At 38.4% G+C, this 17,728-nt stretch overlaps 1 protein-coding gene and 1 long non-coding RNA gene across 5 annotated transcripts; one reads left to right on the top strand and one right to left on the bottom strand.

Moving 5' to 3' along the window:
* Nucleotides 1-640: 640 nt before the first annotated feature.
* Nucleotides 641-2,610, bottom strand: LOC310845821. Its single transcript, XR_014564975.1, has 2 exons — nt 2,473-2,610; nt 641-859 (listed from the first exon to the last, which is right to left on the bottom strand). It is a non-coding gene; the product is annotated as an uncharacterized lncRNA (long non-coding RNA).
* A 2,463-nt stretch (nt 2,611-5,073) lies between these two features.
* Nucleotides 5,074-17,275, top strand: PDCD4 (programmed cell death 4). 4 transcript variants are annotated; one of them, XM_083741422.1, is made up of 12 exons: nt 5,074-5,234; nt 6,434-6,533; nt 7,503-7,802; nt 8,308-8,402; nt 9,040-9,156; nt 11,136-11,357; nt 12,027-12,124; nt 12,973-13,087; nt 13,792-13,899; nt 14,568-14,678; nt 15,552-15,691; nt 16,596-17,275. In XM_083741422.1, the coding sequence occupies exons 2-12, from the start codon at nt 6,494-6,496 to the stop codon at nt 16,654-16,656; spliced, it is 1,407 nt and encodes a 468-aa protein (XP_083597548.1). In that variant the 5' UTR covers nt 5,074-5,234; nt 6,434-6,493; the 3' UTR covers nt 16,657-17,275. The 4 variants fall into 4 exon arrangements, with proteins under 4 accessions (XP_083597548.1, XP_083597551.1, XP_083597549.1 ...); XM_083741425.1 differs by lacking the exon at nt 5,074-5,234 and having other exon boundaries at nt 6,465-6,533; nt 9,043-9,156; nt 17,149-17,275; XM_083741423.1 differs by lacking the exon at nt 5,074-5,234 and having other exon boundaries at nt 6,465-6,533; nt 9,043-9,156.
* Nucleotides 17,276-17,728: the final 453 nt, after the last annotated feature.

Genomic DNA, 17,728 nt, shown 5'->3' with positions numbered 1-17,728 from the left:
GGGAATCTGCATAAACACAGTAAATATGTTACTCATGTACTTATGCAGATTCCCTGATATTTAAATTACAGGTTAGGTATGTGTTGCATGTTGACATACAAACAATTACTGACTTGCATTAAGAACCTGTAGTAACAAGACTAGCCTTTTAATTCTTGTATAGCTCTTAAATACTTAAGTTTATGTTGAAGCCTGTGCTATTACAGTTCAGAACCTTACATTGAAACTGCCCTGTACTCAAGGGGGTGCATCTATAAACAGATGGAGAAATACAGTCACAGAATGGGACTACACCATATATAATCTTATCCCTAAAAGAGCTCTGGGATGTGGCATCCTGGGAGAATCAGTGATGTATATCAGCTTGTCTTGGCAATGAATATCTAAGAGTAATAATGCTAATGTAATAACAACATTAGCATTAAGCCTTCTAATTAAGTACGGCTGTACAGCATTCAGTGTTATGCACAGTATGTAATTAATAGGGAGGCTCTGAGTATACTTTAAGAAAATAAATTAAACTGTCTGTAAGGTCAAGAAAAGGTCTTTTTGAGAGGGTGGAGGTTGGTTAATCATAAGCTGTGTGCACATATCAATCTTCAAACTGCTTAAGCCAGCCATTTCAGAGACTCTGACTACATAGGATTTAACTCGTTTACTTGCAATTTTGTGACCTTTGCATTTTTTATGCGAGCTTAACATAAATAGGATTTTGTAGGCTCACTTTCATTTCTTAGTACTGACTCTGAAGACTGCAGTTGTGAATCAGTTGTTCGAACCTTCAGGAACAGGCATCTTCCCAACCATAGCCTTGTGCTGGCTCCGTAAACTTCAAACATCAAAGGGCCTTCATGATTTGCTTGGGGCAGGAACAGCAAGGAGAGGAAAAAGAGGCAAAAGGTTCTTTTTTCAGACATCAGACAATAGCATGAAGATAACAAAGGGCCAAATACAGAATGACCTTGACAGCTTGAGACACATTATCTAAGGCAATGTCCTATGTTCCTTGATAGAACAAATTCACTTGATTTTACTAACTGCACAATCCTGTGTATTTTTAATGGTATTTATTATTACATTTGTATCCCATTTTTTCTCTAAGTTCCTCACACAGCAAACCTGTGAGGTAGGTTAGAATGAAAAACTGTGACTGATCCAGCGTCACCCAGCTGAGTGAGGATTTGAGCCCTGGGCTCCCAGCACCTAGTTTAACACTCTAATCATTACACCACCCTCACTCAGGAGTAAAGTATCTCTCATTAAGTGCAATGAAAATTACTTCCTAGTTAGTGAGCAGTGCAGCCTAAAAGTGTTTTGAAATGTGTGGTATAGGGTTGACAACCTTTTTCAGGCTGTCATGGAGCTGACACAAACGCTTTTTTAAAAAATGCAGCAATTGCATTCTTTCTCATCATAGCAGCTCTTTACTGGGTACCGGTAAGTGCCACCTCCTTAATTTCTTCTCATGTGGTAGGTGTGAAAGGCTGAGCTCCTCCAACTTTAAGCATAACCATTTGCACCTTTACCTGTAAGGCCCAATAATGGGACTTTCTTGAAAGTAAACATATGGAAGCTCGAGGATAAAATTTAATAAACAGATCTCTAGGCCATGCACTTCTCTATAACGTGATAGCCTCTGGGAAGAACTGGAGTTTTATTTGATACATGACTGGGAGCCAAAGAAGGGAGAGCCCTCCACCACACCTTTTTATCAGCCCCAAGCAGAAAATGTTGAGTGGGCAAATCTCCAGGCTACAGTGAAGCAGCTCTATGGCTTCCTCTGTCGCCCCTTGGTTAAAGATACTTCCCCCACCCCCACCTGGATTTTCGATGGTCTCACCCACCCGTCGCGTCACGTCACACGCCCTTTCCCGTCCCCTCCATTTTGACACTCATAACTCATTTGTTTTCCAACTGTTTTTTTGTTTTGAACGCCCTGTCGGAGTCCCTTTTTCCATTGGCTGTTGCGGGCCCCAGGGCGAGGCTGAGCCAATCAGGATCGGCCGCTCGTGGCCGTGTTGCTGGGCAGAACAAAAACAAACACCGTGTGGCGCAGCTCCGGGGCCGCCGCCTACGGTAATGTCCCCACCCCCACCACGGCCCCAGAAACGTGAGCACGGGAATGGGGAGTCTCCCGTTAGGGATGTGCCCTCCCGCCTTTCGCGACGCCGAGCGGAGAGGGACGTACGTGTCTGCCGACTCCTCAGGAGGAGGAGGAAGGGGGCCCATTTCCTCGCCTTTCCGCCTCCCTTACGCCCGTCATTTGGCCGGTGTATTGGCCGCCCTGCCCCACCTTAGCTCATGGAACTGGCCTCACACGACCGATAACGCTCTCCGTAGACAGCGCTGGGCTAGATGGACGAACAGCCTGGCTTGGCCTAGTGCCGCTTCCCGTGTATTAAAAGGGAGGGGAGAGCTGCTGTTATGCTGAGTACAGGCCGTATCATTTATTGGGGCTTCCCATCGTTTTACCTCAGGAGTGTATTCTTGCCCTCAGGAAGGGCTTTCTCCGTGATGTGAAGACCGTGCTCAGGAAAATCCTGCTGCTCTTTGAAAGCATTTTTATTTTTATTTTGAGGCCGGGTGTTGATTTCAAGGGTGGCAGTTGGGTTTCCACGCAAAAGGCAGTTTGCCTTCCACTGCTGGCCTCACTAATGTGTAACTGCTGGGGAGCTCTGAGGGGGGGGGGGGGGCTAGCGGCTATGCTCTTTGTGGAGCAAAAGTGAAAACCAGCATAGACCTAAGTCATTGAATGTGCACCTTGTAACATGCCCCAGAACTCTCTGCTGCACACAAGGGGTTTGTGGCAGGCAAATCAATGTCGAAATGGTTAATTGATGTTTGAAAACCACCATTGTCCTGCCTTATGCATCAAATGCCGATTCACTTACCTGCCAGCTTGCATCTCAGCAGGCTAGATGGTTGATCCTGCATTTTAATGCTTTTGGGGTCAGGATGAAGTTGCACTAATTTTTGTACAACACTCCCTCCACTAGATTATATCAGTTTATGTGCACTGATTTCCCCCAACTTGTTCTTGGGACAACTGGATATCAGTATAGATATTGTTATAGTTCTCTATATTTCTCAAAAAGATACCCCGTTACGTTTACTTTTGCTGCTAAATGCTTATCCTTCTGAATCTGGTTAAGCATTGGAATATCCCCTTCTGTGAAATGCAATAATAAGGGACTCACTGGATTTGGAACTTTAATATTACAGAATTCATTTCATTGCCAAAATCATCTTCTGAAGAATGAGAGCATTACCTCACTTTGTAGTTGTTTACTATGCCACTTTGTCAGGATTATCTAAAGGCACTTTTATTAGGGTTCATTAGTCAAGCTTTGGCTTCAGCATACCTTAGTCTACTTAAATTTGTGTCACCACAAAAAGTATAACAATGTTATGAGTGTCTATTATATTTTATTGGAATGATTAGTCCTTGAAGTGTACAAGTTTAATGAAGTTCAAATAAATGAAGCCCCTGTAAACAACTTAAAGTTGCTTTTCAGGATACAATGGTGTGATTCAGACATAACAGCAAACCATAGCTTCCTGTTTTGAAAATGAATTATAGCAAGCTTGAGGCCCACCACATTTCATTCTCCCATCCAGAAAAGGAGACAGAAAGATTTTGCCTTTGAATTTAAACTTACCACTATTCCCTGTCTGTGATCTGTTTAAAGTTAAACAAGCTATGATTTGAAACCATGTTTTTCTGGTTTGTTGTTACTAACTATAGGGTAAAGAAACCATAGCTCCTTAAATTTGGATGTCAGGGAACTGTGACTAGTTTTACACTGAAGTTCCTTCAGGGAGGAGAAAGTACATAAACCTGAGGTATGATGCAATTTAATATTGTAGTGGAAAACCATTTCCCCATTACATCTGAACCAGGCCAGTTTCTTCACATGGAAACATCCTCAATAAAGCATTTAATGATTAACAAAATAGTTTTCACAACCATATTGACCCTCTTTACTTAATTTGGATTATGTTTATATTATTTGGTAATCTGGATTAATTTAATTTGGCATTCAGGATAAACTGATTGGGTGAGGAGTCTGCTACCACATACCCTTTCAGTACTCTAGAGCTACAGGACTGTTTTTGTTGTTGAGAATAATGATTTAATGTGTGTTGCCTGCTGTTCAGAAACACCATAGAGAAACTACAACATTCTAAGTGCTGTAAGATAAAAAATGAAATGCCTCCTAAACCACAGTTTCCTTTACCATTTAAAGGTCTAGCAACAGATGTTACTTGAAAACTTTAAAAAGATCAACTAACCATACAACCACTTCCCTTTCTTATTTTTAAAGTGTGTGTCAAACAAGTTGAACACAGGCAGTCATCTGCAGGAGGCAGGTTTTCCATATTATAGACTTCAGGCCTTCAAAAAATTCTGTACTTTTAGAGACGGTTCATTGCCAGCTGGAGTGTATGTGTAATAGCAATCGCGAACTATGTCTCATCAGATGCTTCATTAATTTTGCTATTCTTGTAGCCTCAGGCTCACAGTTGCCACAAAACCAGGATGGTTTAGCAAGCATGGCTTGCAGTATGTGGCAGACCTGTATTTGTGCAGTCTGACGACTTGTGGATTTCCAGGCCAGTAGTTTCTAGGCATGTAACAGAAGTGAGAAGAGTTTTCTTCTTAATGAATTTTGTTCCTGTCCTATACATCCCATTTACCCTTGTGTTAGAGTTTATTTGTTTATGCTGCAGCACCACATCTCATGGCGTTGGTATGTAGTACTTTTACAACATTTGTGTGTGGTTATGCTGTTAAACTAGAAGTTAATTCTGTGGTTTCGAACTAGTGGGTTACTATCTAGAACAAGGATGCCCCCCAAGGATTCAGCATTGCCTCCCTCTGCTGTCCTAAGAGATGTGTGGGGAGGGTTTTGGTTTGCTTGCCACTCCCTACCCATGCTGCCACTTAGAAATTATTTTAATTTCACGAAGGGTTGTACATTTGCATATCTGCAAGATACTGAAGATACATAATTCCAGTGTTTAATTATCATACATTTTTTATATAAACGTGCTTTTCCTTTGGATTTGAAGGAGAGTTGATGCATGTAATGGAATACCAAGAGAACAAAAATTAACCTTACAAGCTAATAAATCAACTCTCCAATCTTCTGCCTTTCGAGAGATCTGAGGAAACTCTTCTATCAAAAGGAAAGTGCTTCAGAACGTTGCAAACTTCTGAATGATTGGCTAAGGTAATGTTGAAAAACTCTTTGCTATGAGGTATGATGTGAAAGACCTGATGTCATAATCTCACCACTCAACAATGCATAGTGTTTGTTAGATAAAAGGTGGGGGAAGGAGGAAAAATAAACTTGGGGCAGATACTGCCTGGGAACACAAATGAGACTGCTGAATGTTTAATGAAAGCTACACAGGTAAAAATTGTGATGCAAGATATAAGATCTGTTAGGATTATCTGCATGCTTTCCCTCTAGTGGAAGTGTTGTAGCTATGCTATCTAAAACAAATGTGATTAGATTTGGATGATGCCAACTTATTTGAGAGTAGTACCATGGGGTATAACACTGGATGAGCTGCAGGTTGGAGGTGAACAGAGAGCAACAGGAATTCCCAGAAGGTGATGATCTGTTCTTAGAGTGAAAGAATAAATACAAATAAAGTATCTTTTTCGTTGTTTGATCTGCATAGTATTTTGACAGGACTGATAAAACAATGGAACAATTACCAAAAAACAGGTGCTATCCCTACAAAATACCTAAGCAGAACTGGTGCTATATAAATATTAAAATATGGTAGTAAGACTTGCAGCCTAAATAATTTCTATTTTGTTGATGTACATAGGTACATAGATGCAAACACTCACACACTCACTAGATAAATAAATAAAAACGCTAGTCTTAATTAAATTTATACCTCAGTCCTGAACTTGGATGGCAAACAAGCAACTTTCTGTTGTTCCACTGCAAAGTGGAAATAATGATTTAGGGTTGTTTGGATAAATGAAGTAAAAAAATTTTTTTATTATGTATTTATAGTCTATAAAAGCATTTCAAGGCAGTATAGGTATGAGAATAAAATCAACAAAAATATGCATAAAAACAAATACTGAGTGGGTTAAAAACGAAAATTCATATTACAAAGGCCCATCTAAATAGTATAGTTTTCCAAAAAAAATGTCTGATAGAAGGGAGGGATGATTCCTGCCAAACCTCTGCTTGTAGGAATTTACAAATCCTAAGCTTGAGAGAAGTCTTTGGAACAAGAGAATAACTTGGCTGATTCAGTTTCAATAATAAAAATAATAGAAAATTTGCATAAGGTTTAATGTTTACAAAATATTGTGTGTTACAATTTTATCAAAGAAAGTACACTGTACAGCTACAGTTTCTATAGTTCTAATTGCACTAAAATGTTCTATTTTTGTGTTTAGGTCTGAAACAACAATATTAAACAATTTTTTTGCGTTTGGTTCAGTTACTGTAAAACAGCTATGGAAATAGGAAATGAGCAGACATACATCAACTTGACAGGTAAGGAATCAGCCCAATTCATTTGCGGTCTTTGATGCTTGAAACACTGCAAAATGCATTTCCATTATAGAATGGAACACATAACTAAACAAAGTTTTTAAATTGAGAAAATTGTTCCTAATACCTGTACTTATTTAAGCTCTGAGATATGCTACTGGGTTTGTTAATGACTTTGTTGTTCTAATTTTACAGTATCCCATTCCATATGCTCTTGGATTTGCATGTTGCATTCTTATAAGAAGTTGAACTAGGTCTTTGTCGCTTATTATTTTCAAAAATCCCCTTGATTTTTTTTACTTTTGGAAAATACATATTCCTGTGTAAAGTAACTACTGTACAATAATCAAGGCCCCCCAAAAAATTCTAATGTCTTTATTAAAAATATATATTCCACCTTTCCATATTTGTATAGTAATTGTTCAAATCACAGTGAATAAACAAAACAATTTAAAAATCAAAGCTTTTGTATAAATCTCGCATCTGTATAGCACTGCAAGCACAAGAAACACAAAAATACATTTAAGACACAGACACCTGTAGGCTTGATGAAAAAGATATGTCATAAGCTGTCCACTGTTATACATATGAATGTGGCTTACAAATATAAAAGTGGTGCTGTACTTCAGCCACATCATTAAACAAACCCTTCATGAATATAATTTGCAATAGGTAAACTACAATTTTGTTGCGATATATCCCACTGGGACTATAATACCATGTTAGCTTTTGTCAACTGATTCTTCCTCCTCCACCAAATGCCCCTGATACATTTCTTCCTGTTCTCACCCAATAATTAGTTTGTCACTTTTGCAGGAGAGCTGCAAGAACTAAATCTGTCAAGGATTGTTAAAAACTTTTTTTTTGCATGATGCTTAGAATGGCGTTGGAACTTTTACCATGTTGGAAATTTGTGTGATTTTAAAATTACTTGCCAATAGCTAAACCTTCCTGTATCTTTCTGTTTTTGAGAACTGGATAATCTGAGTGATACTCCATTTTCCGGTGATGAAGAAAATGGTGGAACTGAGGAAATAAAACCTGAAATCAATGGTAACTGGAACGCTGTCACGTCTATTAATGAAGCTAAGATCAATGCCAGAGCAAAGAGGAGATTGAGAAAAAACTCTTCTAGAGACTCTGGAAGAGGAGATTCAGTGAGTGATAATGGGGAAGCACTGAAGAATGGAGTCACAGTACCAACAAGTCCAAAGGGAAAGCATTTGGATAGGCGATCTCGTTCAGGAAAGGGAAGGGGTCTACCAAAGAAAGGTTGGTGTGTTTTGAATTCACAGCAAACAGAAATAACATATTGAGAGTTTATCTAGGTTTAGATTGATCTTCATTTTGTACTTATTCCTAAAAGTTTTGTTTTACATTAATTTGATAGCAACAAGAATATAGACACAGTAGAGATCTGCATAGTTTATATCTGCATGTATAATACTTTTCTAATTTAGAACTCTGAAAATTTAAGGTTCATAATTTTAATATGAAATTGTTAATTAAATAAAACAAACACAAATACTTGGAGACTTGATGATGACTGCTGCAGATAGCTTATGCTGTTCTATTTAGCCTGATTAAAAATGATTACCTCCTGTCTTGTTCATATTAGGAATATAGTGAACAGTGTCAGCTTTGCTGTTCAGCTTCTGTGAGCCTTTCATGTGAATTTGAAAACTAGATTTCTGTGAAAGGTTAGAGTGCAGTAATAAGACAAAAATAACACTGACTTGTAGTCTGGTTCTCATCTTGCTGTTAAACTTTTTTTCAGGTGGATCAGGAGGCAAAGGTGTTTGGGGAAGACCTGGGCAAGTGTATGATTTGGAGGAAGTAGACATTAAAGATCCCAACTATGATGATGCTCAGGTAAGGAAAATGGTTAGTTTCCTCATCTGATGAGTGCCCCACCCCTGAACAGTTATTTCATCAAAAACTGATGATTTAAGTAGTCTGTGTTTTTCACTGACTCTTTCTAGTCTTGATAAAAACAGAAATTGGGCATAAAGTCCATCTCAACTCTATTTAGCCACAGACATTTAATTCTGTGCTTAGTTAACAGCTCCTAGAGGAGGAGAAAACAGCAGTGGCCCAGTGATAGAATCAGTGACCTGGAAGGAGCAAAACATAGGGGTTTGAAGCAGCATTTGCTGTGCTGTTCTGCTCACCTGACAGATAAATTGTGAAGGTGGAATTGAAGTGTGGCTGAAGAACACACTGTGAGCTGTTTTTCATATCAATCTTCAGCTATAGCTGCATTTCTCCATTTTTGGATTAGTTCAACAGCTTACCTCTTCCTTCTTGGTGTTATAGAGTAGTTGAAACTGATGGCAGCAACTGAAGAGAACAAAGCCATTACTCATAGAAGCCTGACTGACAGTATTAAAGGGATTATGAATGGAAAGCCTGTGGAAATTTATGGGGAACTATGTTCTAAAACTGAATTGTTCTGAGCCTCCCCAATATAAATTTTGTTTTATTAAATTTGTTACATCTTTGTTTAAAGCAGGATAACTGTGTCTATGAAACAGTAGTTCCACCTTTGGAAGAAAGAGCATTTGAGAAAACGCTAACTCCAATAATCCAGGAATATTTTGAACATGGGGATACTAATGAAGTTGCGGTATGTCTCATGGCTTATATTTTGGAAATTACAAGCAGTGATTAATGAGATTTAAAATAGTTTTTTCAAGAGTGGGGTACTTAGGTCCTTAACCATCAACCATAACATCCTTCTGGACCGTCTTGAGGGGCTGGGAGCTGGGGGCACTGCCATACAGTGGTTCCGCTCCTTTCTCCTGGGCCGTGTTCAGAAAGTGGTGGTGGGGGATGAGTGTTCAGACCCCTGGGCTCTCACTTGTGGGGTGCCTCAGGGTTCTGTCCTCTCACCCATGCTTTTCAACATCTATATGCAGCCACTGGGAGAGATCATCAGGGGGTTTGGGCTGGGTGTTCATCAGTATGCGGATGATACCCAGCTCTACCTCTCTTTCAAATCAGAACCAGTGAAGGCGGTGAAGGTCCTGTGTGAGTGCCTGGAGGTGGTTGGAGGTTGGATGGCAGCTAACAGATTGAGGTTGAATCCTGACAAGACAGAAGTACTGTTCTTGGGGGACAGGAGGCAGGCAGGTGTGGAGGATTCCCTGGTCCTGAATGGGGTAACTGTGCCCCTGAAGGACCAGGTGCGCAGCCTGGGAGTCATTTTGGACTCGCACTGTCCATGGAGGCACAGGTCAAATCTGTGTCCAGGGCAGCTGTTTACCAGCTCCATCTGGTACGCAGGCTGAGACCCTATCTGCCTGCAGACTGCCTCGCCAGAGTGGTGCATGCTCTGGTTATCTCCCGCTTGGACTATTGCAATGTGCTCTGCATGGGGCTACCTTTGAAGGTGACCCGGAAACTACAACTAATCCAGAACGCGGCAGCTAGACTGGTGACTGGGAGCGGCCGCCGAGACCACATAACACCGGTCTTAAAAGACCTACATTGGCTCCCAGTACGTTTCCGAGCACAATTCAAAGTATTGGTGCTGACCTTTAAAGCCCTAAATGGCCTCAGTCCTGTATACCTGATGGAGCGTCTCCACCCCCATTGTTCTACCCGGACACTGAGGTCCAGCGCCGAGGGCCTTCTGGCGGTTCCCTCACTAAGAGAAGCCAAGTTACAGGGAACCAGGCAGAGGGCCTTCTCTGTAGTGGTGCCCTCCCTGTGGAACGCCCTCCCACCAGATGTCAAAGAGAACAACAACTACCAGACTTTTAGAAGACATCTGAAGGCAGCCCTGTTCAGGGAAGCTTTTAATGTTTGAAGTATTAGAGTATTTTAATATTTTTTTTGGAAGCCGCCCAGAGTGACTGGGGAAGCCCAGCCAGATGAGTGGGGTACAAAAAATAAATTATTATTATTATTATTAATTTTACTTTTACAATTTCTGTCTTTTATAATAATTAGTGGCATAAACACAGACTTTTATTAGATTATGAAATGTGGGTCTGTTGGTTGCAGATTAGTTTGATGGCATCTAGTAATAATTTTTATTTATTATTATCACTGATTCATTAATTGCCTTCTAAACAACAGTCTCAAGGCACCTTACACATAGGATAAAAACAGTTAAAAACACAAAAGCAAGCCAGTTTATTTAAAACAAGACTAAAACCCTAAGAAAGTTGTCACTCATGGTAAAGACTGGTAAATTTTATAGGTAGAAATGGTACCTTTCTTTAAAATCCATATATTTAGATTGAACTCCTCTCTCCTGCTACTTCCACAAAAATATAGTAAGAATTAAAATTGCTCCTGAGTGATTCCCAAATAAGTCATATTCACAGTAGTTCCATTGAACTCAATTGATTTAAGTAACTTTCATCCATTCATTTCAGTGGGTCTCCTCTGACATACGGTAATTGGACAATTGTCCCTTATGTCAAAAGAGTTTACTTAACTTGCAAACACATTAGTTAGAGAATTTCTCTTACTATACTGGTTCCATAAGAGAGACATTCTTCCTTGCTTGTTTTTTCCCTCTCATCTCTACTATAAAACTCATGTGCACTTGAACTAAAATAAAACGACTGCTTATTTTACTTTCCACATATTTAGGAGATGCTGAAAGACCTCAATCTTGGTGAAATGAAATACAGTGTACCAGTGTTGGCTGTATCATTGGCTCTGGAGGGAAAGGCCAGTCACAGAGAAATGACATCTAAACTTCTTGCTGACCTGTGTGGGACAGTAGTTGGCAAAAAAGACGTTGAAAAATCATTTGATAGGCTTCTCAGAGAGATGCCAGAATTGGTATTGGACACTCCCAGAGCACCACAGGTTTGTTTAAAAGACCTATTATCAGTGCTATTTTTCTAGAAAAAGAGGTGCCAGAACTCACCATGAACGTCTCCCTTGTTCTCTTATAATGGCAATGACATCCACTTGAGAGGTGACGGAACTGAGTTGCTGTGAGTTCTGGTTGAAAAAAGCCTTGCCTATTATTAATTATAATTTGTTTCTGTGGTAACATCTGTTGCTCACATTTATTAAAGTACTTTTATGGCATAAAGGTACACAATAAAATCTTTATCTAAAGTTTTGTTACCCCTAATGGCTAAATCATTAGAATTTATATGCAAATTCCATCACAGCACAATGTACCTTAACTTTCTGTGTCCTAGAACTCCTTGTCTTCCCTGCTACCACCCAATGTATTGTATTATCTTTTATGTATTGTGCCAATATATTCTTATTTATTACATTTGTAGCTGCATGTAATTGGCTCATCTGTTTATGTAAAATTAAGAAATGTAGGCAGCTGAGGTAGCAGCACTGCCTGTACTGCTGCTTGAACCAGTCCGAGAGGGAAACAGCAGGGGTGCTTGGGTATGGCTTCCTTCTCCCATTTTGGGGGTGTACTACTGCTTCGTGTGACATTGTGACTGATCAAAGAAACCCTGTCTATCTCAAATTTAATCTGTAAGACATATTTCTTTTTCATGGCAGTTGGTGGGTCAATTTATTGCAAGAGCAGTCGGAGATGGGATTCTTTGCAATAGTTACATAGATGGTTACAAAGGCACTGTGGACTGTGTCCAGGCTCGGTAAGTGCATTGCCCTTCATAGCTGGGGTTCGCAATTAAAGGTGATAATCCAGTAAAAATTTTGTATTTGCCAGGTTAAAGAAGGCTTACCTATTATTTTTTAAGAAATAAAAACATCAAAGATTGGGGTTTATACTCTTTCTTGAAAAGTTATGAAGATATAATGTTTCTGCTGCCTCCTTCCATTGCATAGCTTGTGGAATATTTAATACCTAAAGGCAGTGAATGGCTAAAAGTACAGAATTCAGAGAAAAGCTTTAAACAAATAATGGAAATTTAAGGAATAATCAGCAGCTGCTAAGTTTGGATGTTTAGGGCATCAGTTCTAAAAGTGTTAGAATATTGAGGTGCTAGAGCCTTAGATAGAAGAAACAGAAGCAATTATCTCAAACATCTGGGTATGATGGATATAGGGTACTCTATGTCATGGACTATATTTTTAAAGAAAATTCACCAAGGAAGCATCATGCAGGTAGTGTCCTTTCAATCAAGAAACATGTATCATATCTTAAATAGTAGCTAATAATAGTTCCCTGCTGCAGGATTATTTTGGGAAATAAACTAATGTGACTGTTATATTCACTGTGTAAAACTTTGAAAAATAATTTGAATTGGATTGATGATTTGTATTGAACAAGCTACAGCTTTTTGACCTAAGTTAATGCTGAACACAAGTTACCGGACCCCATAAATATTAGGTCACTTTATTACAATAGCAGTCTTGGTGTATATATCTTGCATCTCATTGTTAATGCAGATTTCTACAGTGTAGTTTAAAGGCTTAATGGTGAATGTAAATATTCTTAAATATGTTTGCTTTTATTTGCAACTCTCCTTTCTCTTCACAGGGCTGCTCTGGATCGAGCTACTGTATTACTGAGTATGACCAAAGGTGGAAAACGCATTGACAATGTGTGGGGATCAGGAGGCGGGCAGCAGTCTGTAAAACATCTTGTTAAAGAGGTAGGTAATTAAGTTCAGCTGTTCATTAGTGGTTAACTTTTATATCCAGTTAACAGGACTGGTTCAGTGTTACAAGGGGCCCCTTGACAACATGTTTTTGGTCTTCCCACTCTCCTCCTGCACCTCCAAGCAGGCCTAATGTTTCTTGCTGCACCATATAAAGCGAACAAGGCAGAGGTGGGAGCAACTGCTGCCCAGTGCCTTTGCCACGTCGTCTCAACTTGCTCACAAGCTGTCTTTCAGGCTGTTCTTCTTGCATACTTTCTGAGTGGCCCCACTGAGTGGTATCCTTTGTTCTGCCACAAAAAGTGAGAGTGCAAGTAGGAAGAGACGTAGGGTAAACTACTGGACAAAGCAACTGATGCCTCTTTGTTTTTTCCTCTAGTAATTTACTAATGCATTGTATATTATTAAATTCATGATTATTCATTCATGATTACATATGTACTGAACAATATTTCATTTCCATTTCATTTATTTCTCATTTACAATAATTAATACATAATTTATCTTTTGGGATCTTGCCTGCATTATATAATGAATTCATATATTTTTTGTATTTATCAAAAAAGCATTGACCACTGTGCCATAGAGGGTGCTCATCAGTAAACATTTAATTTAGAAACTGAAATACATTGTAGATTTCAGAATTGTAAGCTTTTTAACATCTGGTCTTATACATTTTTGTATTTTTAATCTACTAGATTGATATGCTGTTGAAAGAATACCTTCTTTCAGGAGATGTTTCTGAAGCAGAACGTTGTCTCCAGGAGTTAGAAGTACCACATTTTCACCATGAACTTGTATATGAAGTAAGGCAGGATCGAAACATATTTTTTTTTACAACATAGTATTATAACTGTCATTGTAAGTTTGGTTCTGAAGTTACAAACTTTAACAAGCATAATGATTTTTATGTTGAAGGAGCTTTATCGAGAGTTTCTCTTTGGTGGTACTATTTTACACTTGCTTGTAAGCTGAGAAAGATCCTTCCTACAGTAGCCTGCATAACCTGTACCTTTTATACTAGTTTATTTCCCTAATAAAATGCCTGGGAAATAAAAAGACTGAAGTTCCTTCTTAAGTAATTCATTGACTACCTCTTACTTCATTTTCAATGAAGGGAATATCAATACTGCATATTATTGTTCATTTCAAAAGAGAATGTTTTCATATCACCTTTGGCTTCCTTTTATACTTTTTACTGGCTTCAAAAGCATGTTCTCTATTACACTTTGTGGGATTACCAAAAATGGACCTGAACAGCAAAGTATAGGAATGCATAGTATCAAATTCCTTGAAATCTCTAGATGCCTTTCACACTATTAATTATGAGAGATTTTCTCTTCTCAAGCTTGTTTTTGTGCTTTCCATAATATCCTTTTCCCTCTGCAGTATAGTTATGTTTGTTACTTGCTTAAAATATGTACTTTCCCACCATTTCTACCTGAACATTCAGTTCATTTGATTTTACATTTAGGCAGTTGTGATGGTTTTGGAATCAACTGGAGAAACAAACTTTCAAATGATGCTTAATTTGTTGAAATCCCTCTGGAGGTCTGCTGTCATTACTATGGACCAAATGAAAAGAGTAAGTGCGTCTAACAGATTTCCAAGCATTTCCTGTTAAATAACCTTATAGCTGAGAAGATTTGGTTGCATTTATTTTTGTTTATTAACATTAAATGAACAGCCCTAGAATTAGATCAGGGAACACAAATTCTGACTTCGTTACAGAATTTGAGGGTTTTCAACAATATTTTTAAAAAGAAAATCTAGGAAGAATGTAGAAATCTGTCTTGTACAAAGTCAGATTGGTAGTCTGTTAAGTTTAGTAATGGTGGCTCTATTGTTACCTGCTACCTAATATTCAGGGGCAGATCTACTAGAAGACACTTTAGTCAACATTGCTTTAAATTTTTGGGTTTTGTAGACCAAATTTGAGTCACACAACTCAAATCATTCTATGATGCATCATGCATATATATATATAACATTTCCCTAATTTTCATCTTCCATAACTTGAAAACTATAAGGCATAGGAATTTTTTTATTCACACCAGTGACTTTGACATGTGAGATAATCCAGTACAGCAATTTTATTCAAAATGTGAGATGTAGTAGTTATGATGATGGTGATGAATTGTCATGGAACAACCCAATTTAAGAAGGCAACAGTGGTTACCCAGACTTCATTGCTGGTTGCGTAAGGGCCCCCATCACAGTTTAAGCTCCAGGGCCCCCCAAATGTAGGTCTGCTGCTGCTAATATTTTAACTGTATATTTTGGGGACTAAATTAGTATGAAGTCTGGCAACAGATATAAAATATATATAATTATATATATTTAAGTGAAAGTTAAAGGTAACATGCCCATTTAGATAGAAACATTTTACTTAAAGTTTACTTAATTCATACTGAAAATTCCTGAGATAATGAATTTTATTCTAATTTTGATGTTGCAGGGCTATGAACGAATTTACCGTGAAATCCCGGACATTAATCTTGATGTGCCACATTCATACTCTGTGCTTGAGCGGTTTGTAGAGGAATGCTTTAGAGCAGGAATAATTTCCAAACCAATGAGAGACCTCTGTCCTTCCAGGTACATACTTAAGGATCACTGTGTCAGAGAGGTAGCTGTGCAGCAAATTAAGTCCAAGGGGTGCAAAACCTAGCTAGTTTGTCAACAGAATTTAATCAAGTCAGATTGGCAACTTATTTTTTTTCTTGCATGGTAGTACAGGCTGTCTTAGGACTGGTGCTGGCTAAAGGGGTAGAATAGCTTGGAATCTCTGATCCAAACTTCCATTCTAAATCCGAGCATGTGGTTTGAAGGCCCAAGAGGCCAATCACCTTGTTGAAGTGAATTAGGTGTGGTTCTAGTCAGTTCCTGAATGGGTGACCACCTGGGAACTACGTGTTTGCCACATTGGGTTCTACAACTGAAGAAAAACAGCATATAAATATGAGAGAGTAAGACTATATGGATATTTCACTTGTGTCTTCCTGTTGCTACATTGTGCTTTCTCAGATATTGCCAATCTTCTTCTGTGCTGTAGCTGCTTTTAATTTCTTTCTACTTCTGCTAGGATGATTGGGGTCAGAGGAAACTGGTTTTTATTTATAAATTTTCGTTACTTATTATAACCCTGTTGAAGAATTCTTAGATTCCTGCAGAATAAATGATTTTGAAGCATAACCCTCGCCAAAACTAGGATATTAAGTGAGCCGATTCTGGAATCTTAATCTATTCTTAAATGTCAGAGTACGGTTCTCCTTTGTAGATTCCTGGCTTTGGGTCTTGCACTTTAAAGCTCCAAACTTTCCTCCCCTGCCCCCATCAGAGTTCGAATAGAACAGAGTGTCTATAATTTGCATACATATAACTAACCACACTGCTTTGAGGGTGATTTACAATTTTTTATTGCAAATTAACTTTCTGCCCTCCTCTTCATATGGCCAAGTTTAAGGGATATACTGAAAGCTAATTGTATATTTAATTTTAGGGGAAGGAAGCGCTTTGTAAGTGAAGGAGATGGAGGCCGCCTGAAAGCTGAAAGCTACTGAATGAACAAACTCTTGCAGCTGTAGATGTTTAAGGGAATATATATGTATATATTCTATAGTAAGAGTTGCTTAGCACAGTTCATTTATTTTTTAAGAGATGCACTTGTTTTGGGGAACAAATACCTTCTGACGGTTTTATAAACTTGTGTTCACAAGGGAAATTCTTCAATTTTCTTTTCTCTGGAGCTATAGTTGGGACAGAACAAGTAACAAGCTTTCTGTGGAGGTTTGCTAAAATAAGCTACTATTTTGGAAGTGCCATATGTTTGACCTAATCATTCCATGTTTTGCCTTGATGCCTGCCTGCCACTCCTTTGTTTTAATGACAGTGCTTTTATAGTGAAATCACTGGTTTATACAAAGCTTTATAGAATGGGTCATTAAGCTGCTGGAACCCTATTTTGGCTGCTACTGGGAGAAAAAAGTTTTTTTCTTTGTTTTAAAGAATCTAAGAATTTAGTTTGATCATAAGATGTATTCATCTTTTTCCAGGGGAACAATTGATTTGCTCTTAAATTAATTCAGCAAATGGTGGCTGGAACATCTATTTTTTCTACAATACTGGAAAAACGAACAGTTCTGATAGAATGTATTGCAAAATAAACTTTTGTGAAGCAGATTTTTGCCATGTTTTCTTAAACAATTCTAGAAGTACATAATTGTTTACTCTTAACTATATCTATGGTTCATCTCTTAATCTACTCCTAGAGAAGCTCTACCTGTGGCCCTTTGTGTTATCTGCTTAAAGTGCACTTTAGTTTGTTTTATTGTATGCCAGCATCATTTACAATGAGCTAATCCTGGAATAATTTAACTGATTCATCCTAAAAGCTTGCCACGCACAGAAATGGGTTTGCATGGCAAGAAAAAGAGGCCACCGCTAACATAAAATTGCTGATGCTTTTATGCATGGTTAATAGGGGTGTGGTATTAGCAGACATGCTCCCACTCTTAGCTAATTATGGTACATTGAAATGTTTGCACCAATGTTAATGCTAGCCTGTAATAAGCTTCAAACTAGTTTGCAGCCATGGTTAAAAGCCTTAATGTAAGAATCAATGCAGACAAAGTT

The sequence above is a fragment of the Podarcis gaigeae genome (genome assembly GCF_964106915.1).
Source record: "Podarcis gaigeae genome assembly, chromosome: 5".
NCBI classification, from domain to species: Eukaryota; Metazoa; Chordata; class Lepidosauria; order Squamata; family Lacertidae; genus Podarcis; species Podarcis gaigeae.
This window is presented reverse-complemented; position numbering and strand designations above follow the sequence as displayed.

What these genes read in the sequence shown, in the direction of transcription:
- PDCD4 (XM_083741422.1), top strand. Translation starts at nt 6,494, where the DNA reads ATGGAAATAGGAAATGAGCAGACATACATCAACTTGACAG. An exon ending in ACACTCCCAGAGCACCACAG is followed by an intron (nt 11,358 to 12,026) that starts GTTTGTTTAAAA and finishes TTTTCATGGCAG; the next exon opens with TTGGTGGGTCAATTTATTGC. An exon ending in ACCATGAACTTGTATATGAA is followed by an intron (nt 13,900 to 14,567) that starts GTAAGGCAGGAT and finishes TTTTACATTTAG; the next exon opens with GCAGTTGTGATGGTTTTGGA.